Genomic DNA, 26,070 nt, shown 5'->3' with positions numbered 1-26,070 from the left:
TGAACTCTGATCCTCAGATCTCAGCCTCCTGAGTAGCTCGAATTACAGGGGTGAGCCACCAGTGCCCGGCCATGTAAGCTGTTTTAAAAAGGCTTTCATGTACCTTATTTTAGGTGCCTCTTTTCCCTGGCTGAATTAGGGATGACAGAGAAAATTACCTTCATTTTTTCAGGTGGAAATCAGGAGACTAAATTACCTGTACAAGGACTATGGCCCAACTGGCCTTTGGATAGTCCAGACTCAAGAATTCAGATTTCAAATTCCTTATGTTTTCTCCACTGCATTTCACTCTTACACACACACACACGCACACACACAAGCTCTTATTGCACACTAGCTGTTTCAGGCACTGCTTCAGGTGCAGAATCTATGGGTATTAAAGTTGATCCTCTTTGTTTGCGTGTATTGATTGATTGTTTTCAGTTTAAAAGTACGCGTAATAACGTTATTAGGACAAAAGGACACCTGCTTCCGCCGCCGTCTCCCGAGGCAACCCGGGGAGCTCCGTGTCTGCGGAGGGGCCGAGGCGACGTGGAGGACGTGTCCCGCGGGGCGGCCGGGCCGGACAGGGGGGCGCTGGGCAGAGCCCAACCTGGTGGGTCCCTACACCTCTGCGGACAGCACAAGTCTAACCTCAGGAACCCGGTGGGCGGGGCGGTGTGGTGCGCGCTGGGCGGGGCTGAGGGGGACTGGGCGGGGCCGAGGGGCTGGGCGGGACGGTATGGTGCGTGCTGGGTGGGGCCGAGGGACTGGGCGGGGCTGTGTGGTGTGCGCTGGGCGGGGTAGAGGGATCGGGCGGGGCTGGAATGGGCGGGGCCGAGGGACTGGGCGGGGCGGAGTGGTGCGCACTGGGCGGGGCCGAGGGACTGGGCGGGGCGTTGTGGTGCGCGCTGGGCGGGGCCGAGGGACGGGGCGGGGCGTTGTGGTGCGCGCGTGGCGGGGCTGGGCGGTGTGGTGTGCGCTGGGCGGGGCGGAGACGGACTGGGCGGGGCGAGGCGGGCGGCGCGCGGCGCGTCGACGTGGCACTGGCGGGGCCGGGCGCCGCGGCAGCCATCTTGGGGGCGGGGCGGCGCGGAGGTGAGCGTTGGCCGGTACCTTCCGTGTGCTCGCGGAACGCTCGTCCCGCACCCCGAACCTCTCCGTTCTTCCCGGCCTCCCGGTGTGCAGCCGCCACGCAGGACCTCGCTGCGGCGCCCAGGTGAGTTCCGGCCTGGCTGCGGCGCGCGTGCCCGCGGGCGCCGGCGCGGGGCCGGGGGGGGGGGGACGCGTCCCTGCCGGGGGCGGGCCCGGGGTCGGCGCCGGCCTCCCGCGGCGGGGTCCGCGCGCGCGGTGCCGGGCTCCGTGCGGGGCTCCGGGCAGGACTGGCGCGGCGCGGGCGGTGACTCCCGCCGCCGCCGCCGCCCGCCGCCCGCGGTCCCGGCCTGGACTTTGCCCGGTGCCGGGCCCAAGTGCGAGGTCCCGGCGGCGGCCGGGGACGTGGCGGGCCCGGGGACGTGGCGGGCCCGGGGACGTGGCGGGCCCGGGGAGGCCGCCGGCTCCTGCGGGGTTTCGGGGTTGGACCGGGGCTGGTCGGCCCCGCGCCCGCCCCGCGCCCCCGGCGGCCCCCGCGGCCTCCGTGCACCGTCTCCTCCGGGACCCGGCTCGACCCCATTTCCCCGGCGCCTTCCTCAGACCGTGTCGGTCCGAGAGGGCCCGTGGCAGCTCCGCCCGCCTCGGTGACCGTGGCTCGCGTGGCGGCTCCGCCCCGCCGGCCGCGGCGTAAGCCCGCGATCGTCTGATGGAGTTCATTCGGGATGAGTGAGGACGGCGCCGGGCCCGGGCCCCGGCCCCGCGCGGCCGGCCGGCCCCGGCCCCCGGCCCCGGCCCCCGGCCCCCGGCCCTGCCCTGCCCTCAGTGATGGCAGCCTGAGCGCTGCGAACTCCCACCGGAGCGTTATTCTGTGTTTCTCAGGAGTAGCCATCCACTTCTTTAAGACCAAGGCACCAGCCGGCTGGAAGAGCAGATCTCACCCGAGACAGGACTCAGGGTCTCGAACCATCTCCGTCACTTTGTTTTCAGGCTTGATACCTTAGTATTACTTTTCGCTCCCGAAAAGCCTCGCCAACTGTGATGCCTCAGGATTGGTACGGATGGCCCCACTCTCCCTATGCACCTGCCCAGGGACATCTAAGCTGATGGAGTCGAGTGACTGACAGTCCACATCTGTGTTTCAGAAATACATACGTTGACCACAGTGTGTAGACTAGGCCACTGGGTTGACACAACAGATGTAGGGTAGTTTTCTACTTACCTAGGGAAATTATGTTCCTCGGGGTTCTCTTGACTATGTCTGTAGACATCTTTGGTTGGCACACACAGGGGATACTGTGTAGTAGAGACTGTAGATACCGCTGAAAACTTCCGTAGCACATCACCCCCGTAAGAGTTATCTGGCCCCAAGTGCCAACAATGTCAAGTTCTACCGAAACACTAGCCTAGACTGAGATGATGAAGAGCAGACAGACGAAGACGTGTGGGTGGTAGAGGGAGGGAGGGGAAGTGCATGGCTGGCATAATTGCATAGACAGACAGTGGAGCTTGACTGTGTTTAAGAAGATCTTACACTACTACCTCCTAGAATGGCCTCTGTCTTTGAACAGGTCAACCCCTGTTACTCCTACCAAGTAGCATGAATTTCAAAGGCATTATGCTAGTTGAATAAAAGCCAGTCTTAAAAGGTTACTTTCTGTTTGGTTCCAGAATGTCCCATTGTAGAGTGAGAAAATGAGAACAAGATTGGTGATTAGTTGCTCAGGCTTCTGTTTGGTGGGGACATGACAAAGGAGCAGCAGGAAGGAGTTTCTTGGAGGGATGGAATACTTCTGTATAGTGATGGTGATATTCAGTCTGTGCGTATGATTAAGCATGGTAGAACTATACACATATGTGCATGTGCACATAGACATGTACATGTAAAAACAGGTAAAATTCGAGTAATATTGTACTTTTTGCCAGCCTTGTACATTTGATCATTCTGAGGTAGTTTTATAAAGACCATAGCAAAGTTCTCTAACTTTGTCATTTTTGTGAATTTAAAATTTCAGAAAATTTAGAACAAAACCAAACATCAGTATGCTTCCTCTATCTTGAAGGTTTTACAGTGACTTTCTGTTTTTAAGCAACCCATCTCCTAACCTGGCTGATTAGGCCTACTGGCTAGCTCCTGCCTCCATCCCCATGGGAATTCTTTTCTGTCTTGCTCCTTACGTTTTCTTGTTCCCTCTTCCTTACATGGCATTTATACCTTCTCGCTGTTGTTTTTTTTTTCTTCTTTTTTTCCTGGTAGCTGCCTTCTTTATCTTCTCCCTTTGCCCTCAGTTTGGTTTGTCCTTTAGATCTCAATGTATCTGACCAAATCAAAATCATATTCCTGTCACACAGCTAAGTTCTTACCCTCAGCGCTCATAATTGCATTACATCTGTCTCATTGTATATTGGTGGTTTTCTATACTAGAGTCCAAGTATACTATTTGCTTCTGTTAACCATTGCATTTCTAGAGGTTGTTAAGCGGTTCACCTTCACTGAATAGTTTGTCATATTTAGAGCTAGGTTTTAAGATTTCTAATTTTTAAGGAAGTTTCCCCAAGTTTTGCAGTCTATTATCACATATTAGGACCCTACTATGTCATGTGTACTACAGCTAACTTTTCTAAAATCTGAGGCATATTAGTTAGCAGTTACTACATGAGCTTCAAAATATCAACTGAGGAAACTAGAAACTGATGCACTCATCAAGTGAAGCACATTTTGATTTTTTTAAATGTCAACAGGCATAGTGCACGTAAATGCTTTATGAGGAAAGAAGGAGTTTCAAAGTTACATTAAATGCTTTTATTTTAAATGTAATAGTAGCTAAAATGTAATAGTGAATAAATCCCACATTCATGTGGTCAAAATCAATTTGGCAGTTTACCATTTGAACTATATTGGTTAATGAATTGTACAGCTAACATTTCCTAATTGTGAAAAGTGTCTATGGAAGGTCACAGATTGTTTGTATATTAAATATTTTCATAAGACTGATCAGGAATTTTGATAGGTCCTTTATCTGGAAATACATTGCGTTATAGATAGTACAAGTAGGCACCTATCATTTGATTACTCTTAATTGTTCTCAAAGCAAGCTGTTCTAAGTTTTATAAATGCATTATTGGTTCCTTTGTGAAATTCATTCTTTTTTAACATATTTTTTGCAGTGTACTGTGACTGGAGAAAAATGATGGAAGAGAGTGGGATAGAGACTACGCCCCCCGGGACACCGCCCCCGCACCCTGTCGGCCTGGCCGCAGTGTCCTCTTCGTCCATTCCTCTAGGTACCCGTGGCATCGAACACCTACTGCTGCACTGGAGGATGGCAGAGACACTGCTATCTTTTCTGAGACAGTGTTGTAAAGGAATATGTATTTAACAGCTTTCCTTGTCTTTGTCAGGTGGAGAGAAATAGACTTGTTAGATTTAAAAAGTATAAAAAATAGTCTTGCTTATTAAAAGTTTTGCTTTAAGTAGAATTTTGTTCTGTATATTCATGCTGAGTATAGTCATCTCTCTCATGATGACAAAATCTCCTTAAAAGTTTGTGACTGGCTATCTTGGTGAGACTCTACTGCATAGGGTTTTTCTGCTCAAAGTAGGGATGAAAAAGGCTTTTCTTAAAACACATCAGAACAAATGAACTGAAAAAGAGGACTACTTATGAACGTGCTGTAGTGATTTGATGTATTCCTGCTTCTTTCACTTGGGAGAATTGAAGTTTATAATCACGTGTATGTAATGTATATCTTAAATTATGCACTTAAAAACAATTCTTGGGATATGGTCTTTTAAAATTATGCAAGCAAAAAGTTTTTAAACCAAATTTAAAAAACCTTTTCCAACTTTGTGTTTTGTCCTCTCTCCTTTTTTTTTCTCCAGCTGCAGCCAGGTCTTTCCCATCTCCAAGTGTGTCCTCCCTGGAGCCCTCACCTCCGCAGGCACACTCCACTCCTCAGCCGTCCCTGCCTCCTCTGCGGCCGTCAGCGCCACTGCCGTTTGTGCCCCCGGCACCAGCTACACCTGTCCCAGCCCATGTTCCCTCTGTGCCCCCTTCTGCTCCTCCACCAGCTGCTGCTGCCTTCAGCGCCCCTCCCTCAGCTTACTTCCCGCCTTCCACCTCCGCTCCGGGCCCTGCGTCGTCTGCACCCTCTTCCGGTCCTCCTACATCAGGGTTTTCTGTAGGCACAACCTATGACATCACAAGGGGACATGCAGGAAGAGCTCCCCAGACGCCTCTCATGCCGTCCTTTTCTGCACCTCCAGTAACGGGTAATTCTCATCTGCTACGCTCTGAAATACGTGACTATATACATAATGGTTTATTGTTATTTTACAGTTTTACTGAGCTTTAATTCAGGTATCATACAACTCCACAGTTTAACTTGTACAATTCAGTAGTTTTGGTTTATTTACACAGGCATGCAGCCAATGGCAAAGGCCACAAGTGTGTAACTTTTCATCACAGTGAAAGTGTATGTTTGTGTAATATCCCATATATAAATGCATGTTGTCCTTTATTAGAACTCGAGTAAAAGCCTATGGAAAGGGAAAAAAATTCTCTTGTAAATTCTCTTGGGTGGTTCTTTGAGTTCAGCATTTAATACTAAAATGCTTAGGTATGTTGTTAAAGCAGTTGTGAGTTATTCTTCTCGCGTGGTGTGTCATTTGTAGACAGTTTGTAGAGTGACTGACACATGCCTTTGATTAGGTATCCTGCCGGCTCCTATTACTCAGCAAGCCAGCATGGCTTCTCTGGCACAGGGAAGCACCTCAGCCATTACTTTCCCAGAGGAGCAGGATGATCCTAGAATTCATAGAGTTCCGGATGAAGCATCTGGTGGTGGAATCTGGGGTTTCATCAAGGTGAGGGATATTAACTTTTAACTTGTATTTGGTTTTCCAGCTGATCTGATCTGTATTCATTAGAGGCAAGTTTAAAAGCATAGAAGGCATAGGAAACACATGAAAGTCTTCAGACCTCAGCCTTCTGATTAGCTAGGGTTACAGGCGTGAGTCATTAGAGAGATACGTTCTTAACAAACAGCAGGAAAAGTTTTTATTTACAATCTTAAAAATGCAATAAATGTGTCTTTGTAAAGTTTAAGCTAATTAGTTTACTCGAAAAATAAGCTGTTGTCAGTATTGGTTTTGATATATTCCAGTCCCTTTATCATTTTACTTTTTTTTTTTTTGGTTCCGGTCGTAGGGCCTGAACTCTGGGCCTGAGTGCTGTCCCTCAGCTCTTCACCTCAAGGCTAGCATTCTACCACTTGAGCCACAGCGCCACTTCCAGCTTTATTTTTCTGCTTATGTGGTGCTGAGGAATCGAACCCAGGGCCTCATGCATGCAAGGCAAGCACTCTACCACTGAGCCACCTTCCCAGCCCTCTCATTTTACTGTAACACTTAACAGTTTGATGTAGCTGATATACTTCACTATACTATATAAGATAGATACCAAATTTATTTTCCAACTAATGGATTATTTCCATGTCATATCTTCAGATTTACTTTTCTCTTAATTACTAAATTGTATGTTAGCACCAGTGTCAATGTCTGTTCTCGGTGTTCTATTCCATTGCTCTCTCCCTGTCTTTACAATGGGAACATACTCTTATTTGTAACTCTAGGCTCATTTATGACCCTAGTGTGTGTTGAAAATCTGTTCTGTGCTGAAGTGGGCATGAAATCATTCAGTAATAAGACAGAAATGGTGATTCATGTGTGCATTCATGAAGGTATCTTAGTAACTGGTTCCTTAAGCTTAATGAGTGCTCTGCTGGGTTTTCCCACTTTCCTCAGTGGTCACCCTCCCTGTAATCTGCTGCAGGGTTATTTAGTTTTACTACGTTTGGAACACATTTAAAATGGTTAAGTGGTTAGCTGATTTATTTATATCATACGAGTTTAACTTTCAAGCATAGGGTATTTTTGTAAATTTGCCTTTTATGTCTTTGAGCTTCTACAAGTTGTTAATATCTGAAGCCTGCATGCACCTTTTTCTTTGTTCGTAAGAGCATGTGTCAGTTAGCAGTTGTTATAGCTAGGCCAACTCTGCAGGCTTGTAATTGTAACTTTAGAGATTTTTTTTAGAATAAGGCTGGTCAGCAGTCTTAAATTTGATTTGTATGCCCTCATGTTGTCTTGAACCACTGTAGTTCCTGTAGATTGGAAGAAGAGAAGCTGTCCTTGAATGCTATAGAAGGAGGCCCTGCTCCCCCACGCCCTTGTACTTTGGGAGAAGTGTAGTTCAAGAGGCGACCCTTAGGTGTGGTTCCTGTGGCTCAGGGTGCAGTTCTAAGAATGATTTAGTTGAGAAGGAAGAGTGTGGGAATGAATGAAACAAGAGATAACTTTAGTGGAACATACTGAAGAAATGGAGTCAATTTCTGGAGGCTAAAGATGACACATGTTTACTATTTCTGTCTTTTGAGGAACAAAATAAAAGACTTATGGGCATCTGCTGACAATCTTTTTTTGAAACCCCAAGGAACATGTTTTATCTAGTTTTTTGGATAAATACATAGATAGGAAATACATAAATACATTTGCAAATGAAATATATATATCGGGGCTAGGAAGGTGGCTCAGTGGTAGAGCGCTTGCCTTGAATGTCTGAGGCTATGGGTTCAATTCCTCAGCATCACTTATGCAAAAAGAAAAAAGCTGGCAGTGGCACTGTGGCGCAAGTGGTAGAGTGCTAGCTTTGAGCTGAAGAGCTGAGGGACAGCGCCCAGGCCCAGAGTTCAGGCCCCATGACCGGACCCAAAAAAAAAAAAAAAAGAAATACATATAGTATACATGTATATAAATACATTTGCAAATGAAATACATACCTACATACGATGTGTGTGTGTACATATACACACATAATACACAGAGTATGATATTTTGCAGGCCAGTGCTCCTTAAAGTGTATTGTGGGCTACTGTTGCTCTGTACTCTGTGGCATGAAAGGCAGAGAAGTTAGAGCATTCATGGCAATTTGACATTGATCTTTGATGCTGATCTGATTTTATTTTTCTTAGATTTTAGTTAATTTATTTTTTTGAGGATTCGAATTTTGGAGTCTTTATTGGAGTGCTAGTTGTCTGCATTTTCATTTTAAAGATACTGGTCTAGGATGCATTCAGAATTTTAAAAAATGATCATAGTGCTCTTTGGTTGAGTATGCATTTATATGTTTTCTTGTTCTTTGCAGGGTGTGGCTGGGAATCCTATGGTGAAATCTGTGCTTGATAAGACGAAGCATTCAGTTGAAAGCATGATTACAACGCTGGACCCTGGCATGGCCCCATATATCAGTATGTACCTAAGTTAGAGCGGTGTCTGTCAGCATCAGTGCTAATTGTGATCCCAGGTCATTTCTACTACTCATATAGCCATTCCTCTTCATGTTTTGCACTAAAGATGACTGTCAGGCTTAGTTTTTGGTATTAACTTAAATTTGTCTTAGTTTCTATCTTATTTACCATTAAATATGTTTTAAAAACTTTGCAGAATGAACTTGAGAGGACACTATTACTGATTTTAATTGTAAACATTTACTGCTACTTTATATGACTTTCACTTTATTTACGGGTGACATTGAAGCAATGCTTTTGGTTATACTCTCCCAAGTTCATTCTGTATAAGAAAATAATTCTAAAGCTGAATTCTAAAACACCGCTAGTGTCAAGTGTTTATGAAATGCATTACTCAACCTCTCACAAAATGCTAGGATAAAAATTTTGAAAATAATGGAATATTTTGTTAAATTATCCTGTTTATAAATAATAGTACACAGGTTTTAAAAGCAATGGAAAAGTTTAAAGTATTTGAAGTGATGAATGAGTAAAATATACACTATTAAACTTGTCCATTTTTTAATGTGCTTACACTTTTCAGATGTTAGGGCAGAAGTATATGTATGGTTGACAGATATCTACTTGTACTATAGGCTCTTTTATATTGTAAACTTAAAAACATTCTTACTGTCTTTAAGTAGTTGTACAGAGGAGTGCCATTTAACAAGGCAGTTATGAATACAGTGCATCTTGATCCCGGTCACCTCTTCAACCTTCTCACCCTCCCTTTCTCCCACCTTTCCCTTTTAATTTTGTGATAAATACAACAGATTCTTTTTTTTTTTTTTTTTTTTGTCGGTCATGGGGCTTGAACTCTGGGCCTGGGCGCTGTCTCTCAGCTCTTCAGCTCAAGGCGAGCGCTCTACCACTTGAGCTACAGCGCCACTTCCGGTTTTCTGGTGGTTTATTGGAGATAGGAGTCTCATGGTCTCTCCTGCCCGGGCTGGCTTTGAACCGCGATCCTCAGATCTCAGCCTCCTGAGTAGCTAGGATTACAGGCGTGAGCCACCAGCGCCCGGCTTACAACGGATTCTTGACTGCATTTTCTCCCCCTTCTTCCCTCTCCCTACCCTCTTGCAGGTAGCCATGTCCTGGTGCTTATTTTGTCAGGCTTTGACTTAGTCTTTCTAAAAAGTGTACTGTTTGGGGCTGGGAAGGTGGCTCAGTGGTAGAGCGCTTGCCTTGCATGCTCAAGGCCCTGGGTTCGATTCCTCAGCACCACATAAGCAAAAAGAAAAAAGCCGGAAGTGGCGCTGTGGCTCAAGTGGTAGAGTGCTAGCCTTGAGCTGAAGAGCTGAGGGACAGCACCCAGGCCCAGAGTTCAGGCCCCACGACTGGACCCAAAAAAAAAAAAAGTTGTACTGTTTGAGCTCTCCATAAAGTCTGTTATATCAGTTATTTGTAGCTGCTATGCATGTTCTTTTTAAATGGTGAAAATGTATAAGATGGAAGACCCACTTGCTTAAACTATTTCCTAGAGAAAAAGTGAATCTTTTTCAAGATTTCATGGTAGTTTTTGTTTAGTATATAATTTTTGTACTACTCTTAACAAGGATGTGTTATCAATAAAAATCTTTATTTTAATCTCAAATGTGTAACTGTGGTTCACAAGCCAGATGTTTAATTTCTACGATTGCTTTATAGCTAGAGGGCTGGAAACTGGTATCTACATGGTGTTAGAAAGTTGTATATGGTGGATGTGTCATAAGGCCTGGGCACTGCCCCCGAGCTCTTTTGCTCAATGCTAGCTCTCTACCACTTTGTGCTACAGTGACGTTTAATGGAGAGAAGAGTCTCAGACTTTCCTGCCTGGGCTGGCTTTGAACCATGATCCTCGGATCTCAGCCCCCTGATTAGCTACGATTACAGGCATGAGCCACCAACACCCTGTTAGATGTGTTCTTATTAACCAACAGCAGGAAAACTTTTTATTTACAATCTTAAAAATGGAATAAATATGTCCATGCAAAGTATAAGCTAATTAGAAGCTAATTAGTTTAGTAAAAAGATAAGCTGTTTTCATGATTGGTTTTGCCATTGTTTCCCAAAATTAAATCTATGGAATACTTTTAGGAGCCATTTTTAGATACTGAAAAAAATGTTTCATGAATGGATTAAGTATGGACAGAATTGAGTTAGGGTTACTAATTTTAATTATTTGATTTTCAAATACTGATATGTTAATGTACACTGTGAGTTTCCAAGAAATATAAATAAGGTAGTTCACCACAAAATTCTTTTCTCAGAACCACCAATTGTGAACATTTTATAGAATGATGAAAAATGTGTTCTAGTTAATACTCAGAACTCTTATAAGGTATGTTCCATTTTCTGCTGCAAGTAAAACTTCTTCAGATAACATGTTACAAATTCAACAGTTGCAAAACTCAGGAAAAGGGGGAAGGTTGGAACGTTTGGGTGTAGGTTGAAAAGGTGGTCTTGTTAGGTCAACTGCTGACAGATTTTGGTTTGAATCCTGATGTTAATGCTGAAAAGCCGATACATTGTGCAGACTTGTTCAGCCTGTTTCTCTAACCCCAGAAAGATAATGCATTATATCTTGCCTGGTTTTATGAGTTTGGTAATGTTTATGTAAATGAACTGTTGGTATTGTAATTGTGAGAATTTCACTATTTCAATTTGGAATTGAAACTTCTTTTGGCCTTTATAGAGTCTGGGGGTGAGCTGGACATTGTAGTGACATCAAATAAAGAAGTCAAAGTGGCTGCTGTGCGTGATGCTTTCCAGGAGGTCTTCGGCTTAGCTGTGGTAGTCGGGGAAGCTGGACAGTCCAACATAGCTCCACAGCCGGTGGGCTATGCAGCCGGGCTGAAAGTAAGTAACAGAACTCTGTCAGACTATGGAACCTGGCACCTAAACTTTTCATAATGGTGGTAATGACCTTGTGGTCTCTCTGTGGCTAATGTGTTTTGATACAATGAAAATAATGATCAACATTGCTTTTCGTTACAGTGGATTTTTAGTTTAAAGGAAACTAAAGACTAGGTTGTTGCTTGTAATTCCAGTTACCTGGGAGGATTGTAGTTCAAGATCAGCCTGGACAGAAAGATAGTAAGATCCCTATCTCTGTCAGTCAGTTGGGCATGATGATTCATACCTGTAATCTGCTATGGTAGGGTCTGTAGTTGAAAGAATCATAGAATGTGCCCACTCCAGCCCTGGGCAAAACTGCAAGACGTTATGTCAAAAAATAACTAAAGCAAAGGAGAAAAGGGATGGAGCTCAAGAGGCAAAGGCCTGAATTCAATCCCTAGTACCACCAAAAGAAATTTTTAGAGTTGATTTTGATTATTGAGGGAGAGAACCCGAGAAAAGCAAGAGTAATTCTAACAAAGATCTTAACCCAGTTTTAACATGCAAATCAACTACTGAAATTAGGAACATCCTTTGAATCTCAGAAGATTTTTAAAAAATTATTATTGCTAATAATACTGAAGATGTTACTGTTTCAGGAACTCTGGCTAGCACTCTTCCACTTGAGCCACAGCTCCACTTTTTTTGTAGTTAATTTGAGATAAGAGTCTGTGGACTTCCCTTCCTGGTCTGGCTTATGTGTAAAGTCTTAATTCCTCATCTGAGCCAAGTCATTTAGTATAAGCTCTTGTATGGCTCTAATGGCCTTCTTCCTCATAGTTCATTTAGAGATGATTATTTCAGTAGCCATGCAGCTATGTCTTGATGCCTGGTAAAGTAAATCCTATTCTTAAAACACTCCTAGGAACTAACATTAGACAGCAATTTTAGATACTTTATATATTAAAGTATCTTTATAACTGTAAAGGAGCCCCCACTTAAAGTGATAGAGTTAACAAAAAAGATGATATCTAACCTTTTTATTTTCTGGATTTTATAAGCACAAAATGAAAAATTTGAACTTGTTGCCTCACTCAGGTCTATGATATGAGTATAAAGTCCTCTGCTGTAGTATAGTAAAAGAAAAAAGTCTTATTTCCTGGAAGTATAGAGTCTAGGAATGTTGTCTTGTCTCATATATACGTGTGTGTACAAATATATACATGTGTGTGAATTAGATAAAAAAGATTATGTGATTGCCTATATAAAAAAATCAAGAGAGAATCAACTAAACAAACTGCTAATATGACTGGCAAGATTTTTATTTAGTCAGATGCCCTTTGCCAGATGAATATCAAAGAGTTACTTTCTTTAAAATGTGATTTTTCAGATTATCCACTTCACAGTTGGCAGCTAGCAAGTGGTAATGCATAAGGGAGTATACATAGGAAATTCATTTGGAATGAAAAGGGTGTGATTGGTCATTTTCATTTTTTACTGTATGTGCTTTTGTATTGTTTGAACAGAGTATGTTGGTGCATATGAAAACATGAGTGTATTATTTGTATAATTGTATATTAGTATGTTTAATATTTTAGAAACAAGGTTTTTAACCTATGTCTTTATTGTTTAGGGTGCCCAGGAGCGCATAGATAGCTTGCGCCGAACTGGAGTGATCCATGCCAAGCAGACTGCTGTGTCGGTGGAAAACTTCATTGCAGAGTTGCTGCCTGACAAGTAAGAAGCTTGTTGTTTCTTTTTTGAAGCAAAACAAAAGTGAGCCAGCCTAGCAAAAAATACCTCCTATTTTAGAAACAGTGTCAGTTCCTTCTGATGCTGGTGCTCCCATTACCAAAATGGAGATAGTAATGTCTGCTTTCCATACAGATTCTACAGCCACTTAATGTAATAGCTTTAGATACAAAGTGATATTATGGTGTGTTATTGGCTGAGATATTGCTGAGCATGGATAGCAATAGTACCTGACACAGTTATGTATTGTAATGGACAGGAAAGTCTTGGTAGCAGTCACTATGCTTCTACTGAGCACTCTCTTAGATGTTTAGAAAACTCCCATTATTTTTGAGGGCTCTGTATTTTTATAGATGATTTTTTTAATGGGAGAAACTTTTTGGTTATGCTGAGTTGTTTTATATTAAAATAATTTCTCTTTGTTCAAATGTACCTACTTTATTTCATGGTTTTATTTTTTTTTTTTGTCCTTTATTATTTTTTATTTCAGTATTGAGTGGCAATGTGTCTGGAAAAAAATTCCTCTTTCAGGGTATATTATAGGTATAGAAGAACAACTTGAAAGAATTACTTAAAGGGTTATGTATACATATGCATGTGTATATATATGTGTGTGTGCATGTATCTATATTTATAAAAAAATTTTTTTTGGTCATGGGGCTTGAATCAGGGCCTGGGCTCTGTCCCAGAGCTGCTTTTTGCTCAAGGCTAGCACTCTACCACTTGAGCCACAGCTCTACCTCCAGCTCTTTTGGTAGCTAATTGGATATCAGAGTCTCACAGACTTGCTTGCCTGCTCTGGCTGGCTTCGAACCACAGTCCTCAGATCTCAGTCTACTGAGTAGCTGGGATTACAGATGTGAGCCACTGGAGCCCAGCTATAATTTTTTATTGATAAACAAACTTGAAAGGAAATTTCAGGGGTGATAACCCAGTGTGGATGGAGGTAATTCCCAAGAAATTCATGAACAGTTACAGATTGAACTGGATTTTGTAGACAAAGTCAGACATGAGAAGATGTAGAAATATATATAGGAAATACCTGGTGGAGGAAAACTTGTTCAATGTTTCTATTGAAAACTGCCATTTTTATATGTGGCAGAGTTCTTGTGCTACTCTGTATTTTACTGTTTTTTTAAATTAGTAAATAAGAGTCTTGTAACCCATTTTATGTTTTCTTTAATAGTAAAAGCATCGAACATTTTCCTGTTCCATATGCTCTCATTGTTTATATTCATGAGTTTAGGGCTAATTCTGGTCTCTAAAATACAGAGTTGCTACTGTTGTCTTACAGAAATTTAAAATTGTCTTACTGTTACTAATTTATTAATGGTTTAAAATAGAAATTTTCTTTTTATTTCATGAGACTGTTTTTGAAACCTGAGAATCCTGGTGAACAATTCAGAACAATTTGAAGGACTAATTATGAGGATAACTTGTGAATATTTTCAATAAGCTTATTTTAAAATGTCCTAGGAACATTGCTAGATATCTGCATGTTAGTAATAGGTTTAGTAATAGAAATTTCCATAGTTGATCAAGTGGGGAGAAATTTCATATGACATTTGCTAAAAAATCATAGCTGGACTCCAGTGGCTCATGTCTGTAATCTGAGCTCCTCAAGAGTTGCTAGGATTGTGGAATCCTAGCTAGGACTGTGGTTCAAAGCCACTCTGGGCAGGCAAGTCTGTGAGACTCACCTCCAATTAATTACCAAAAGAGCTGTGGTGGTAGCACTGTTGTTCAAGTGGTAGAGTGCTACCTTGAGCAAAAAACAGCTGTGGGACAGAGCCGCGGAGAAGGGGTGGAGAAGAGAATGCAATCAAAAAATTTAGTGTATTTCCTATAAAAGTAAGAACAATAAGGGAAGAGAGGGATAGAAGAGAATGTTGAAAGGGGCGACATTGATCAAGATGCATTGTATTTACAAGCTTTTATTCAATGGCAACTCCTTTGTCCAACTACTTAAAGATAACTAAAAAAAATTACTCATGAAGAAGCTTTTCATGTTCTCCTTTACATCAGTTTGTTGAGTATTTGAATACCCTGATTTCATCATTCTCCCCTCTTAGCAACAAGGATACTTCCTGATAAGTAGCATGAAATTAGTTTTTCTGTTATTGGTACTTATGAGTTTTTTCATCTTGGAATTAAGACAATAACAATATTTTTATAAATTGTCCTACTGAAAATTAATTAGGAAAGCATTTCCTTCTTGAAATTTGCTTGTTTTATCTGATTTTCCTTATTGGTTATTCATTTCTTAAAATTTGCTTGTTTTATCTGATTTTCCTTCTTGGTTATTCACTGTAACTTTCATTTAACATGAAGCAACCTGAAACTCAACGTATTATGTTGCAGGTGGTTTGACATTGGGTGTTTGGTGGTTGAAGACCCTGTGCATGGTATTCGTCTGGAAACTTTTACTCAAGCCACACCAGTGCCTTTGGAGTTTGTGCAGCAGGTTAGTCTCCTCCTTTGCACCTGCATTATGTTCCAGGGAAACCTGCAGTATTCTCAGTTAAAGTTGTGTTAGGATTTTTGTTAAGAATATATTCCCGATTTTGTGTGGCCCTTTTCTCATTTGGCCTTTTCTTTGCTTCCTTGAATGTTTCAGTTCTTCATTGTTTTTGTTTTCCAGATTTCTTTGGGCAAATAATATACTACATGGGTAATTGTTACTTTCTTCGTTTTTTTTTTTTTTTAGTTGTTGTTGTTAGGATTATATTCCCCCCTCGAGGTCAGAAGATTTGCCTTTTCTGCCTGTATTCAGTACACTTTTTATCTACTTTCCCCTTCATCTCCCGTCTTTATTCCATTGGAACCCTCTCTTACTTCCCTTTTTGTGTCATCTGATCATCCTTTTTAGTTGTTCATCTTCAGAACAAGCCATTATTTGAAACTTGAACAATAGGTACACAACTTTAGATTTGTTGACTAAAAAGAAATCTAGTGTACAGTTCCAAAAATGTAATTAAAAACAATGATTCTTATTCCTCTATTTTTTATATAAAATTTTCTTTAGTTCTCTAGTAAATATATCTACATAATTTGGACTATTATTTTATACATATATATACTTGTACTGTATATATGTATATACATATATATGTATATACATATATAAACTTGCTGAAATCTTTGTAGTAACATTATTTGTGACCTACGGATTTAAATAATCTGACAAAGCACTTGTGTTTTGTCGTCCCTATAGTTACATATAAATTGGCATATGTGTTCATAAAATTGCTGAAAGCATCCAAGTGGCCCTTTTAAGGTTTGCAGTCTAGAAAATGTATTACAATTAATGCTTATATTTTTGAACTTTACTGAAACTTATATTGTAATTTCCTCTTAGAAGTTCAAAAAATCTTTATAGATGTTAACATTAGATTCACTCAATGAGAAAATGATTAAAAGATTGTAATTAAATACTATTCATACGGTTCATTTTATCTGTTTCTTGTAAAACATAGATAAAATGGTAGATTTTTCTGAGAAAATATGGATTTTCATCATTGATTCAAAATATTAAGATGAATCAGTCAAAATACTGTAAATTTTCTATGATGTTAGCTAATTACCCAGGAAACATTACAGTGAAGAACTCCCATCTAGTCAAAAAAAAGAAAACCATTGTGTTCTAATCGTGCATAAGTGCGATCTACAAGGCATTCAGTGGAAACTTGGTTCTCATGGTATATAAAGTACCAAAAACAGAGGTAGACAGTTTTTCAATTAATTCCATGAGATTGTGTCTCTTCACACTAAAACTATTTCAATCTATATTAGGAACTAAGTGTAAAAATCATGGGTGAAATTAATAAAGTTCAGAAATACATTAGAAGAGCATTACATCCTTACCAAGTAGATTTGGCTCAAGAAGCAGAGTGGATCACCAGTAGTAAACCAGATATGTGATTCAGCACATTGACATTAAAGAAATATAAAGAATTCCAGTAGAGTTGAGGGCATTTGCTAGAAATACTATGCAATAGTATAAAATAATCATAGCTAATTTGCTTTAGAAGTATACACAAATCATAGCTAATTTGGTTTAGAAGTATATGCACATATGTATGGGCTAGGTAATCCAAGTGCCCCTTAGATAACTTGTGATATGAGGGTACTCCTGTCACTGCCATTGTTAATATTGCTGTAGATTAGGGGTCAGTGCACAGTGGCCCACAGCCAAATCGACTACCCTACTACCTGTTTTTGTAAGTAAGCTTAATTGGGATATAGCTGCCATTCTGCATACATTTATAATTAATAGTAGCAACTGTGCTGCAATAATGTAATTGATTAGTTGTAGTAAAGATCAACACCTAAACCTAACATATTTACTCTTTAGCCTTTTTCCAAAAAGTTTACTCACCCCTGTGCTTGGTGTCTGACAGTTGCAGAGGGATAATTTGTATTTGATTTTCAGAGCCATATATTGGTAAGAAACAGACATGATATTCAAGGAACCAAATGTGTTTATATATATATTAATACCTGAGGGTATCTTGCAAAGTACATGTCAAGAACAGCACATTGAGTACGATCCCAGTGATAGCAGGAAGATGTGTATGTTCTGAAATATTTACAAATGAGAAGGAAGATGCCCGGAAAGATGCACATTGAATCATTAATAGGATTACTTGAATAGTGTTACTCAAAGGTTATCATTTGGTTTCTTTTTTTGTTGGTAGTGGTTGTGGACCCTGGGCCCTGTCCCTGAGCTCTTTTGCTCAAGGCTATTTTTACTATTTTAACCACAGCTAGTTTTTGAGTGGTTACTTGGAGATAAGAGTCTCACAAGGACTTAGCCTCATGAGTAGCTAGGATTGCATGTGTAAGCCACCGACGCCCAGGACTTGCTTTCTTTAATTTTTTTTTTTATGTTTTTGTTTCGTTTTTTTTTTTTCCACATGTGGTTTCAAAGTTGAAAAGGTAAAGAATTAAGTGCATTGAAATACCCACCTTTTATTTTTATCTGTTCATTTTTCCCCCATGTTTCTTTTATGTTTTATATCTCTACTGCTTTGCTGTTGGGATTTAATAATTTAATAGAATAGAAATTAGCCCTTTGAGAAATCAAATTATCACTAGAATGTATAGTAGTGAAAATCTAGAACACAATTTTGTGTGATTTTTTTTTTTCCTTATTAAATAAAACTGATTCCTTCTTCCTCAATAAAAACTCAGGTCCTCTGGATTTTTAAAGGTAATTTTTTATTATCTGTAAGTAGTTGTACAGAGGAGTTGCATTTACCAAAGCATTTTATGAATGCAATATATCCTGATCAGTGTCACCCCATTCTTGGCCTAGTATCATAACTGTTACCTGATAATTTGATTTAAAAAACAGCCTCTCAGGCTCTGCCCAAGTTTTGGAATCGGGTGGTTCATTTTAACAGGCCTTGCAGGGGCTTGGTGAGCATGTGGCAGGGCGAGAAGCATTTTCATTTCAGTCCAAAGATCTTAGGAAGCTGTCTGGTTTTTCTTTGAAGTATGATGATAATTTTAGCACTAACCTATTAACAAACTTGAAATGACTCTAAATATGAAACTAGAATGAAGCCTTCTGACTGAGCTCTGAGTAGATGGCTGTTAAAGCCTTGGACATCTGTAAAGTTCTGTTCTCAGTCCTCAGGAGCGTACGCGCAGACGCCACTACCATCACCAACAGAATGACATTATGTTTTTATTTTTAGCAAAGTAGACGTACAACATTACTTTGGCTCTTCTGAAGCCTTGGGACTTTATCTCGGGGCAGCAGAGTGGTACTTCCCAGGGTTGTCACAATCTATGTTAAAAGTAACCAGAGCAAGATTTTGAGAGGTTAGGGCTGGCAAGGTGGCTCAGTGGTAGAGCGCTTGCCTTGCATGCCGGAGGCCCTGGGTTTGATTCCTTAGCACCACATAAGCAAAAGGAAAAAAGCCGGAAATGGCACTGTGGCTCAAGTGGTAGAGCGCTAGCCTTGAGCGGAAGAGCTGAGGGACAGCACCCAGGCCCAGAGTTCAGGCCCCATGACCGGACCCAAAAAAAAAAAAAAGATTTTGAGAGGTTATTTATAGCAGAGTTTGTGCTTATAAGTATTATAAGTAACATGGATTTATGTTTTCCATAGGCTCAAAGTCTCACTCCCCAGGACTATAATCTAAGGTGGTCAGGCCTTTTGGTGACAGTGGGCGAAGTCCTTGAGAAGAGTTTGGTAAATGTCAGCCGGACGGATTGGCACTTGGCGTTCACTGGCATGTCTCGCCGACAGATGATCTACAGTGCAGCCAAAGCCATCGCTGGCATGTACAAGCAGCGCCTACCACCCAGAACCGCCTGAGAGATGGCCTCTTGACGGCCAAGACTGCCCTTGCTTTCAGCTTCATGTAAAGAAGATACATTATCTTCCTCAGCTAAACAGCTTCAATGAATCTGAAAGTCTTTAGAGGTTTCCTGTAGGCTGCATTATTATTATTATTACTTTTTCTGTAGGTTTGGTGTCATTCCTTCAGAGAAAAGAAAAGAGATCCTTTTTACAATCATAATTTTACATAGTTCCTCAAAAATATGCAGGAATATTTATGACACAATTTTAATATACTGGATTTATTAAATGGAACTTGCTATGTAAACATTTAATTTAATGATGCATACTAGATTATTTTGCTGAACAGTATGCTCAAGAATTGACCCTAAGACACCTACCTGTAGACATGTACATTTATTTCTGTGTGCCTTTTACACAGTGAGCCAAAATGACAAATGACAAAAATCAATCATTTCTCTCTGGTCATCATCATGTGCTTGTATTACCTAGAAAAGTATACCTGTTCCTTTTGTAAAAATAATTTTTCTAGTTTACAAATTTCTACTGCAAACAGTGGAGTTAGACATTATTTTTCTCGTTGCCGTGTCACAAAGGATAACTAGTCCCGTGTATTTTAGATCAGAAGTATTCATGTTATTTTTGTATAACACTATTCAGTACTTCCAAGAATAAACTCCCAGCTGCTTCCACTCATGTTCTCCAAAGAACAGAAGAGAAGAGGGGTTACCTTATTGCTGTGCCTCTTTTAGTTAGGATTGCTTTTAAGTTTGACTCAAGATACCACTTTTCTAACTTTGTGCTGTTCTGTCTTTATTTTTTATGGACCTTTTTCAAAGAAACTTTTATATTGAATCTGGTTTATTTGATCTATTCTGTTTGTACTGAATGATAGCTATTTCTTCCCTCAAATAATATATTTTACCACTTTTGGACTTAATTTGGACTCAAAATTAATTAAATGTTCTTTCGTATACAGTTGAGCTCTATGTAAATTCAAATGACTTTCTGAAAATAATTTCATATCTAAATGTAATTTAATTTTTATTTACTCTCCTCTACAGTTATATAGAGGTAAACAAATTAGCACATTCTCTGGCAGTTTTATAAAAGCATTAAAGCTCTTATCCTGGGCTGTCTTGACGTGTAAGGTTTGCTTTGTATTAGTGTTTTTTCAAGTAATTATTTCATTTATGCTAGTTTTAACCGAGAATGAAAAGAATTTAATGCTTCCAAGCACTGTATCCCGATTGTTTGGTAGCATTCAGACTCCTGTCATTGGAAGTACTGGGAAAAAGCTGCGTCCAGTTGCCATGTTGTCCTTTGTCCTGGGATACGAGCGCTAGATGTTTTTATTCCTTCTTATGTGTTAAGAAAGCGGAATCCTCTTCTCCCATTCACCTCTGTCTTTTGCTTTTAAAAGCTATCAGGGCATTGGCCAGATGCAGAAATTCAGACTGAGATCAAGAAGTATGCCCACTTTTACAGGGAGATTTTATAGATTCTTTTTTGTTTAACCAAGTCTTCAGTATCTTACTTGACTTTTGTGCGGGTTTTTCTCACAGAGTCACAGTGAACATTATCTCCACTGAGTGATGCTTTTCTTTAAATCCCTACAGAGCGGTGGCAGAGCTCTGCCATGGCTTGGTTGAAGTGGGTATTTTCCTGCCTGCAGTAACTGTCTAACCTCTGCTCTTTGGAGCAGCATATGTGGGTAAGTGAGACGCTTGATCTAATCTGGCCTGATTTCTTTTTTGGTCCAAGATTCTCTTTGAAAGACCTCAGAGCTTGACTGACTCCACACTTAGCTTTCCTAACCTTTCATTTGGTCATCCTGAGATTCCTCTATTATACCAGGAACAGGAAATACAATGTAGTCTTACACCAGGGTGACTTAGCCAGACAGTCTTGGTGATGGTATTTAAACATTGAGTATATCCAGTTACTGAGCATATCTTCAGTCCATGGTCTCCCTTACCAGCCCTCTGGAACTCCTCTGTCCTCTCTGCTCATTTCCATATCATTCTCATACTGGTATCTCCCTCTCTCTCTCTCTCTCTCTCTCTCTCTCTCTCTCTCTCTCTCTCTCTCTCTCTCTCTCTCTCTCTGTCCCTGTCTCTCTCTCTCCCCCCCCCCCCCATATATGTTTGTTTTGGCAGGGGGTATAGATGGATGGCTGTCATTTTGCTCTTGTTCTTTCTCAAGATATTTAGGGAAACTTGTCTTAAACCCAGTTTGTTACCATGTTCTAGTGGTTTTGTGAAATGAAGAGCTATAAATGATTGCATTTTACATTATGTAAATTTTATTCCTAATCACTGAATTTTAAGACTGTAAACATAATTAGTATGGGAAAAACTCTCAGGAAAAATGGAAGAAAAGTGATAAAGCACTAGCTTCAGATGATCAGTTTTAAGAATCTGTATAGTCACTTTTTTGTTGTTGGTTGTTACAGGGCTGGGTTTTGAACCCAAGGTGTCATACATGCCAAGGACAATGCTATAGGACTAAGCCCTACACTTGCCCCTTGTTAAGTTTCCGGCAGTTCTGAAGCTTCTCAGGCTTGAGAGGTTATGAAAAGCTGATGGTTTACTCTTGTGATTCTCTTGTCATCTTGCCTTCTCATTCTTTGTCAGTTGCTTGGTAGAAACAAAGATCGTATGATAGTGAGTAGAAGTATAAAAAGGTGCAGATGACCATGTTTAATGTGTATTATTCACTTATGCAAAGTATCGATACTCAGGGTCAGCTGAACTACTTAACATGTTCAATTTACTCTGTTTCTAGGCTAGAAACAGTTCTAAATAGGACTTTGTGATTTGTGATGCCAAATTGATAACTTGCTGTGTTTTCAAAGTTGTTGGGTTGTATAAATTATTAAGAAATGGGGATATTTACTCCCAGGATATGGTATTCATTTAGTAATATTATGCAGAATGACATATTGAATAGTCAGTTTTGTAAGTATGTAAATATGTCATAAATAAACAATACTTTGGCTATTTCCTAATGCTTTATAGTGATTTTCAAATACTAACTTTATTAATAATGTATTACAAAGACCCATATTCCTTTTTTGTCTTAGTTGGTTTAGTGACTGCCAAGAGTTCTTGTAGAATAGAAATATAGCATACCATTTTCTATGGGAATTGTAACATTCAGATATACGAGTGGTGCTAACAGCAAGGTCAGAGAACTCAGGGTGTTAGGAGATAAAGGGATGGGCAGAAAGCAGAGGCCTGTTCATGAGCCCTCTGTAGTGTTGGCTCTAATTTATACTCCTGACCTCCATAAATAGCCTTTTTTTCCCCTTAAGACATCATTATTTTAGGGTATTTTTAGGTTCACAGTAAAATAGAGGAGGAGGATAAGAGATTATTTTTTCCCCTTTGTTGCTTGTCCCCACAAATACACAGCATTACCCATTATCAACCCCACCCAACAACATCGTTCCCTTGTTACAGTTGACCGGCATCATTGGCACTCACAGATACCCAAGAGTCAGTAGGGTGAGATTGACCTTAGAGGTTGTGTAGTAAATGGGTTTGTGTGCATGTCAAATGGCACATTCATCATTACAATATCATGGGGTATTTTCAATGCCTTGAAAATTTCTTCCCTGTTCAAGCCCACTCGAAACCCAACTCTCCGGCAACTGGTAATCCTTTACTTTCCAGAGTGGCTTCTGCTTAGTGACTTTGCATAGCTGGATGGTTCATGTCTCATAGCACAAATGGATATATTGTGCGCGTATAATACATTACTATTTACCTCCTGATGGACATCATGGTTGATTCTACATTTTGGCAATTACGAATAAATAAAGCTGCCTTAAATCTCTGCATGTAGGACTTTGTGTGGACTGGTTTGAACTCTTCAGGCAAATAACATGTGGATTACTAGATGTTAGACCTAAGAGTTATGGTTTGTTTCACTGAAAAAAAAAATCTGCTAACCTATCTTCCAAAATGTCTATGTTCTTACAAAAGAAAAAGTTAATTTTTTTAAAACTGCATTTGTTATCCTGAGTGCTGTCCTTAGGCAGAAAAGCTCAAGGACAGTATCCAGACCAGGCCCCAAATTCAAACTTCAGGGTAGCATACACACACAAAGAAGTAAAATAATAAAATTGGCAAGACAAACCATCAAGAAGTTTGAAAATTTTACAGATGGCAGTCCTCTAAATTCTTAAAGGGAACTCATTTTGAGAATTAAAAGCAAGTTGTGCTTATACCTGTGATCCTAGCTACCCAGGCTGAGATTTAAGGACTGAGGTTAGAAAGCAGCCCATGCAGAAAAGTGCAAGAAACTCTAGTTAACCAGCAAAAAAGCCAGACTGGAGACATGGCCCAACCCATGAGCAAATAGAGTAAGTTAAAAGCCTGGCACTGGTGGCTTATATCTATAATCCTAGCTACTCAGGAAACAGATCTAAGGATCAAGGGTCAAAGCTAGCCTGGGCAGAAATGTCTGTGAGACAATAAACTACTCAGAAAAAGTCAGAAGTGGTGCTGTAGCTCAAGTGGTAGAGTGCTAGCCTTGAGCACAAAGAGGCTTAGGACAGTGCCTAGGCCTTGAGTTCAAGCCCCAGAACCTAAACAGCAAAAATAAAAATTAAAAAAAATTCAGGGTACTGAGCCTCAAGCCTTGGAACAGGCATACAAACAACAACAACAAAGGAAAGAGGAACTAACCTTTGTGAAGTATGTCATGTTTGATACCTGGACACACTCAAACACTATTAAAATGAATAGCTTCTTCCCCAGATCTGAAATCAGCCCTCTACCTCCTCTCTCAGGTAACCACTCCTGAATTCTAATATTAAGAGAGAATTTGCCACTCTGGAATTTTACATCAGTACATATTCTTTTGTCTCTTGACTTAACATTGTATTTGTGTAAATCGTGTGTTCTGTATAGCAGGATGTGTTGCCTTCTTGTGTAATGTTAGATCATCTGAATTGATTCATCTTCCATTGCTGGGTATTTGGGCTGTTTTTAGCATCTTTGGCTGTAATAAAATGGAACTATGGATATCTTGTACAATTCTTTTAATATACATATAGCCTTTCTGTTGCAGCTCTAGATAATTATTACCAGAATCTCTGAGCTGTAAGGTTTGTGTGTGTTCAGTTTCAGTAGGTATTGTTAAAATGTCCTTGTGATTATACCGGAATTTGCCCTCCCAACCATCAGTATACCCTACATCTTTGTCAACTATTAGCATTGTTAAGTCTCTTTTAATCTTAATTTGGTTTTGATTTGCCTTATTTTTATGATAATAAAGTTGAGCAACTTTATGATAATAAGGTTGAGCAACTGTTTATGTATGTGCTATCCTCCTTTGTGAGGTACAAGTCTGTTATCCATGTGTCATTTGAGGTTATTACTGCTTTTACTGTAGTGAAATACACGTCCTGCGGTTCTGAGTCTGTTGGACATCTCCCCGCACTGTGCTGTGTGCCCAAAGATGTGTGAAAGGCAGTCTTCATGCTAGCCAGCTCAGCATGACCTTAGACGAGCGGAAGAACTCCATGGGCTTTAACCATAAGACTGTCATTCTTCACTCGTGGGTCTTAAAGAATTTTCTAAGAGTGGCTTTGACTTTGTAGTCAAATAAGTTGATGTATATATGTATATATATGCAGATATATGCCCCTGCTTTTTAAAAATTTTATAGAATTGTGTACTAGAACTAACAACTTTGGGAAACAAAAAGTTAGGGACAGATCAATCAGGCAGAGAAAGTTAGGGACGGATCAATCAGGCAGAGCTTAATAATTGTGAAGTCAAAGGTAAGCAAACTAAATCCTGGCATTAAGAACTCTAGCTCACGGGCTGGGAAGGTGGCTCAGTGGTAGAGCGCTTGCCTTGCATGTATGAGGCCCTGGGTTCGGTTCCTCAGCACCATATAAGCAAAAAGAAAAAAGCCGGAAGTGGTGCTGTGGCTCAAGTGGTAGAGCACTAGCCTTGAGCTGAATTGCTGAGAGACAGCGCCCAGGCCCAGAGTTCAGGCCCCACGACTGGACCTCCATGCTAACTTGCCAGAGTGGTTGTGGTACACCTTTTGGGGATGGGTTTGCACAATTGAACTCAAGCTCTGGGTTCTTGGGTCCAGGCACTATAAAAAGTATACAGACCTAAAGAGTGGGCACAGCCTTTATGGGGACATCTGCTTGAGCTAGACTGGAGATGACCGGTCAGGCTGCTTCCTGAGCATAGGAACCGGGCGGCTGTTGTAAGGAAAGCTCCCCCGCACACACACCCCTATCCAGTTACTCTTGAATCTAAGGGAGTCAAGCCCGCGGAGCAGGACGGGTCAGCTCATGGGTCAGCATCGACGTCTTGGATGAGTCGGGTTTTCAGGAGACGGACCTTATTAGCACCTGTCGGATGGCGTTTCGCATTGTTTCCTTTCCACTGGAAGCTTCACTGAAGATCATTATGTTGTGTGAGCCACCAGAGTTTGTGGGCTGCTTCCTGGAGGGCAGCCGGGGCCTCCCCACAGCTGGGAGGGAGAGAGGAGGGAGCACAGGGCTCATTCCATGTGTATCGTGTCTAAAGAAAGGAGAAGAGAGGCCCAAGAAAAGGACGGGGTCATTTTCAATGAAGATATCTGGATGAGAAAGTATGTTTTTCTGGAAGAATAAGTAGCAGTGTAGAGGGCAAATAGCAGGGATGAGTGGGGGAGAGACGATCGGGAGCCTCCCCAAAGGTTAGTTAAGATGAGGATTCAGGCAAGATGTCCAGAATGGAAGGCTTGCGGCTTAGCAA

The 26,070-nt window shown here is 40.8% G+C and overlaps 1 protein-coding gene across 2 annotated transcripts; it reads left to right on the top strand.

Annotated features, from left to right (window-relative positions):
* Positions 1 to 1,071: 1,071 nt before the first annotated feature.
* Positions 1,072 to 24,591, top strand: Prrc1 (proline rich coiled-coil 1). Of its 2 annotated transcripts, none has more exons than XM_070034487.1 (9): positions 1,072 to 1,198; positions 4,237 to 4,353; positions 4,952 to 5,341; positions 5,781 to 5,935; positions 8,274 to 8,376; positions 11,090 to 11,253; positions 12,866 to 12,969; positions 15,346 to 15,448; positions 19,103 to 24,591. In XM_070034487.1, exons 2-9 carry the CDS (start codon positions 4,257 to 4,259, stop codon positions 19,310 to 19,312), a joined length of 1,326 nt encoding a protein of 441 aa, XP_069890588.1. In that variant the 5' UTR covers positions 1,072 to 1,198; positions 4,237 to 4,256; the 3' UTR covers positions 19,313 to 24,591. The 2 variants fall into 2 exon arrangements, with proteins under 2 accessions (XP_069890588.1, XP_069890589.1); XM_070034488.1 differs by lacking the exon at positions 1,072 to 1,198 and adding an exon at positions 1,917 to 2,123.
* The last annotated feature ends 1,479 nt before the right edge of the window (positions 24,592 to 26,070 follow it).

This window comes from Dipodomys merriami, unplaced genomic scaffold (assembly GCF_024711535.1).
Source record: "Dipodomys merriami isolate MVZ:Mamm:240054 unplaced genomic scaffold, mDipMer1.0.p SCAF_24, whole genome shotgun sequence".
NCBI lineage: Eukaryota > Metazoa > Chordata > Mammalia > Rodentia > Heteromyidae > Dipodomys > Dipodomys merriami.
The sequence above is the reverse complement of the archived record's forward strand: the minus strand, read 5'-3'. Positions and strand labels throughout refer to the sequence as shown.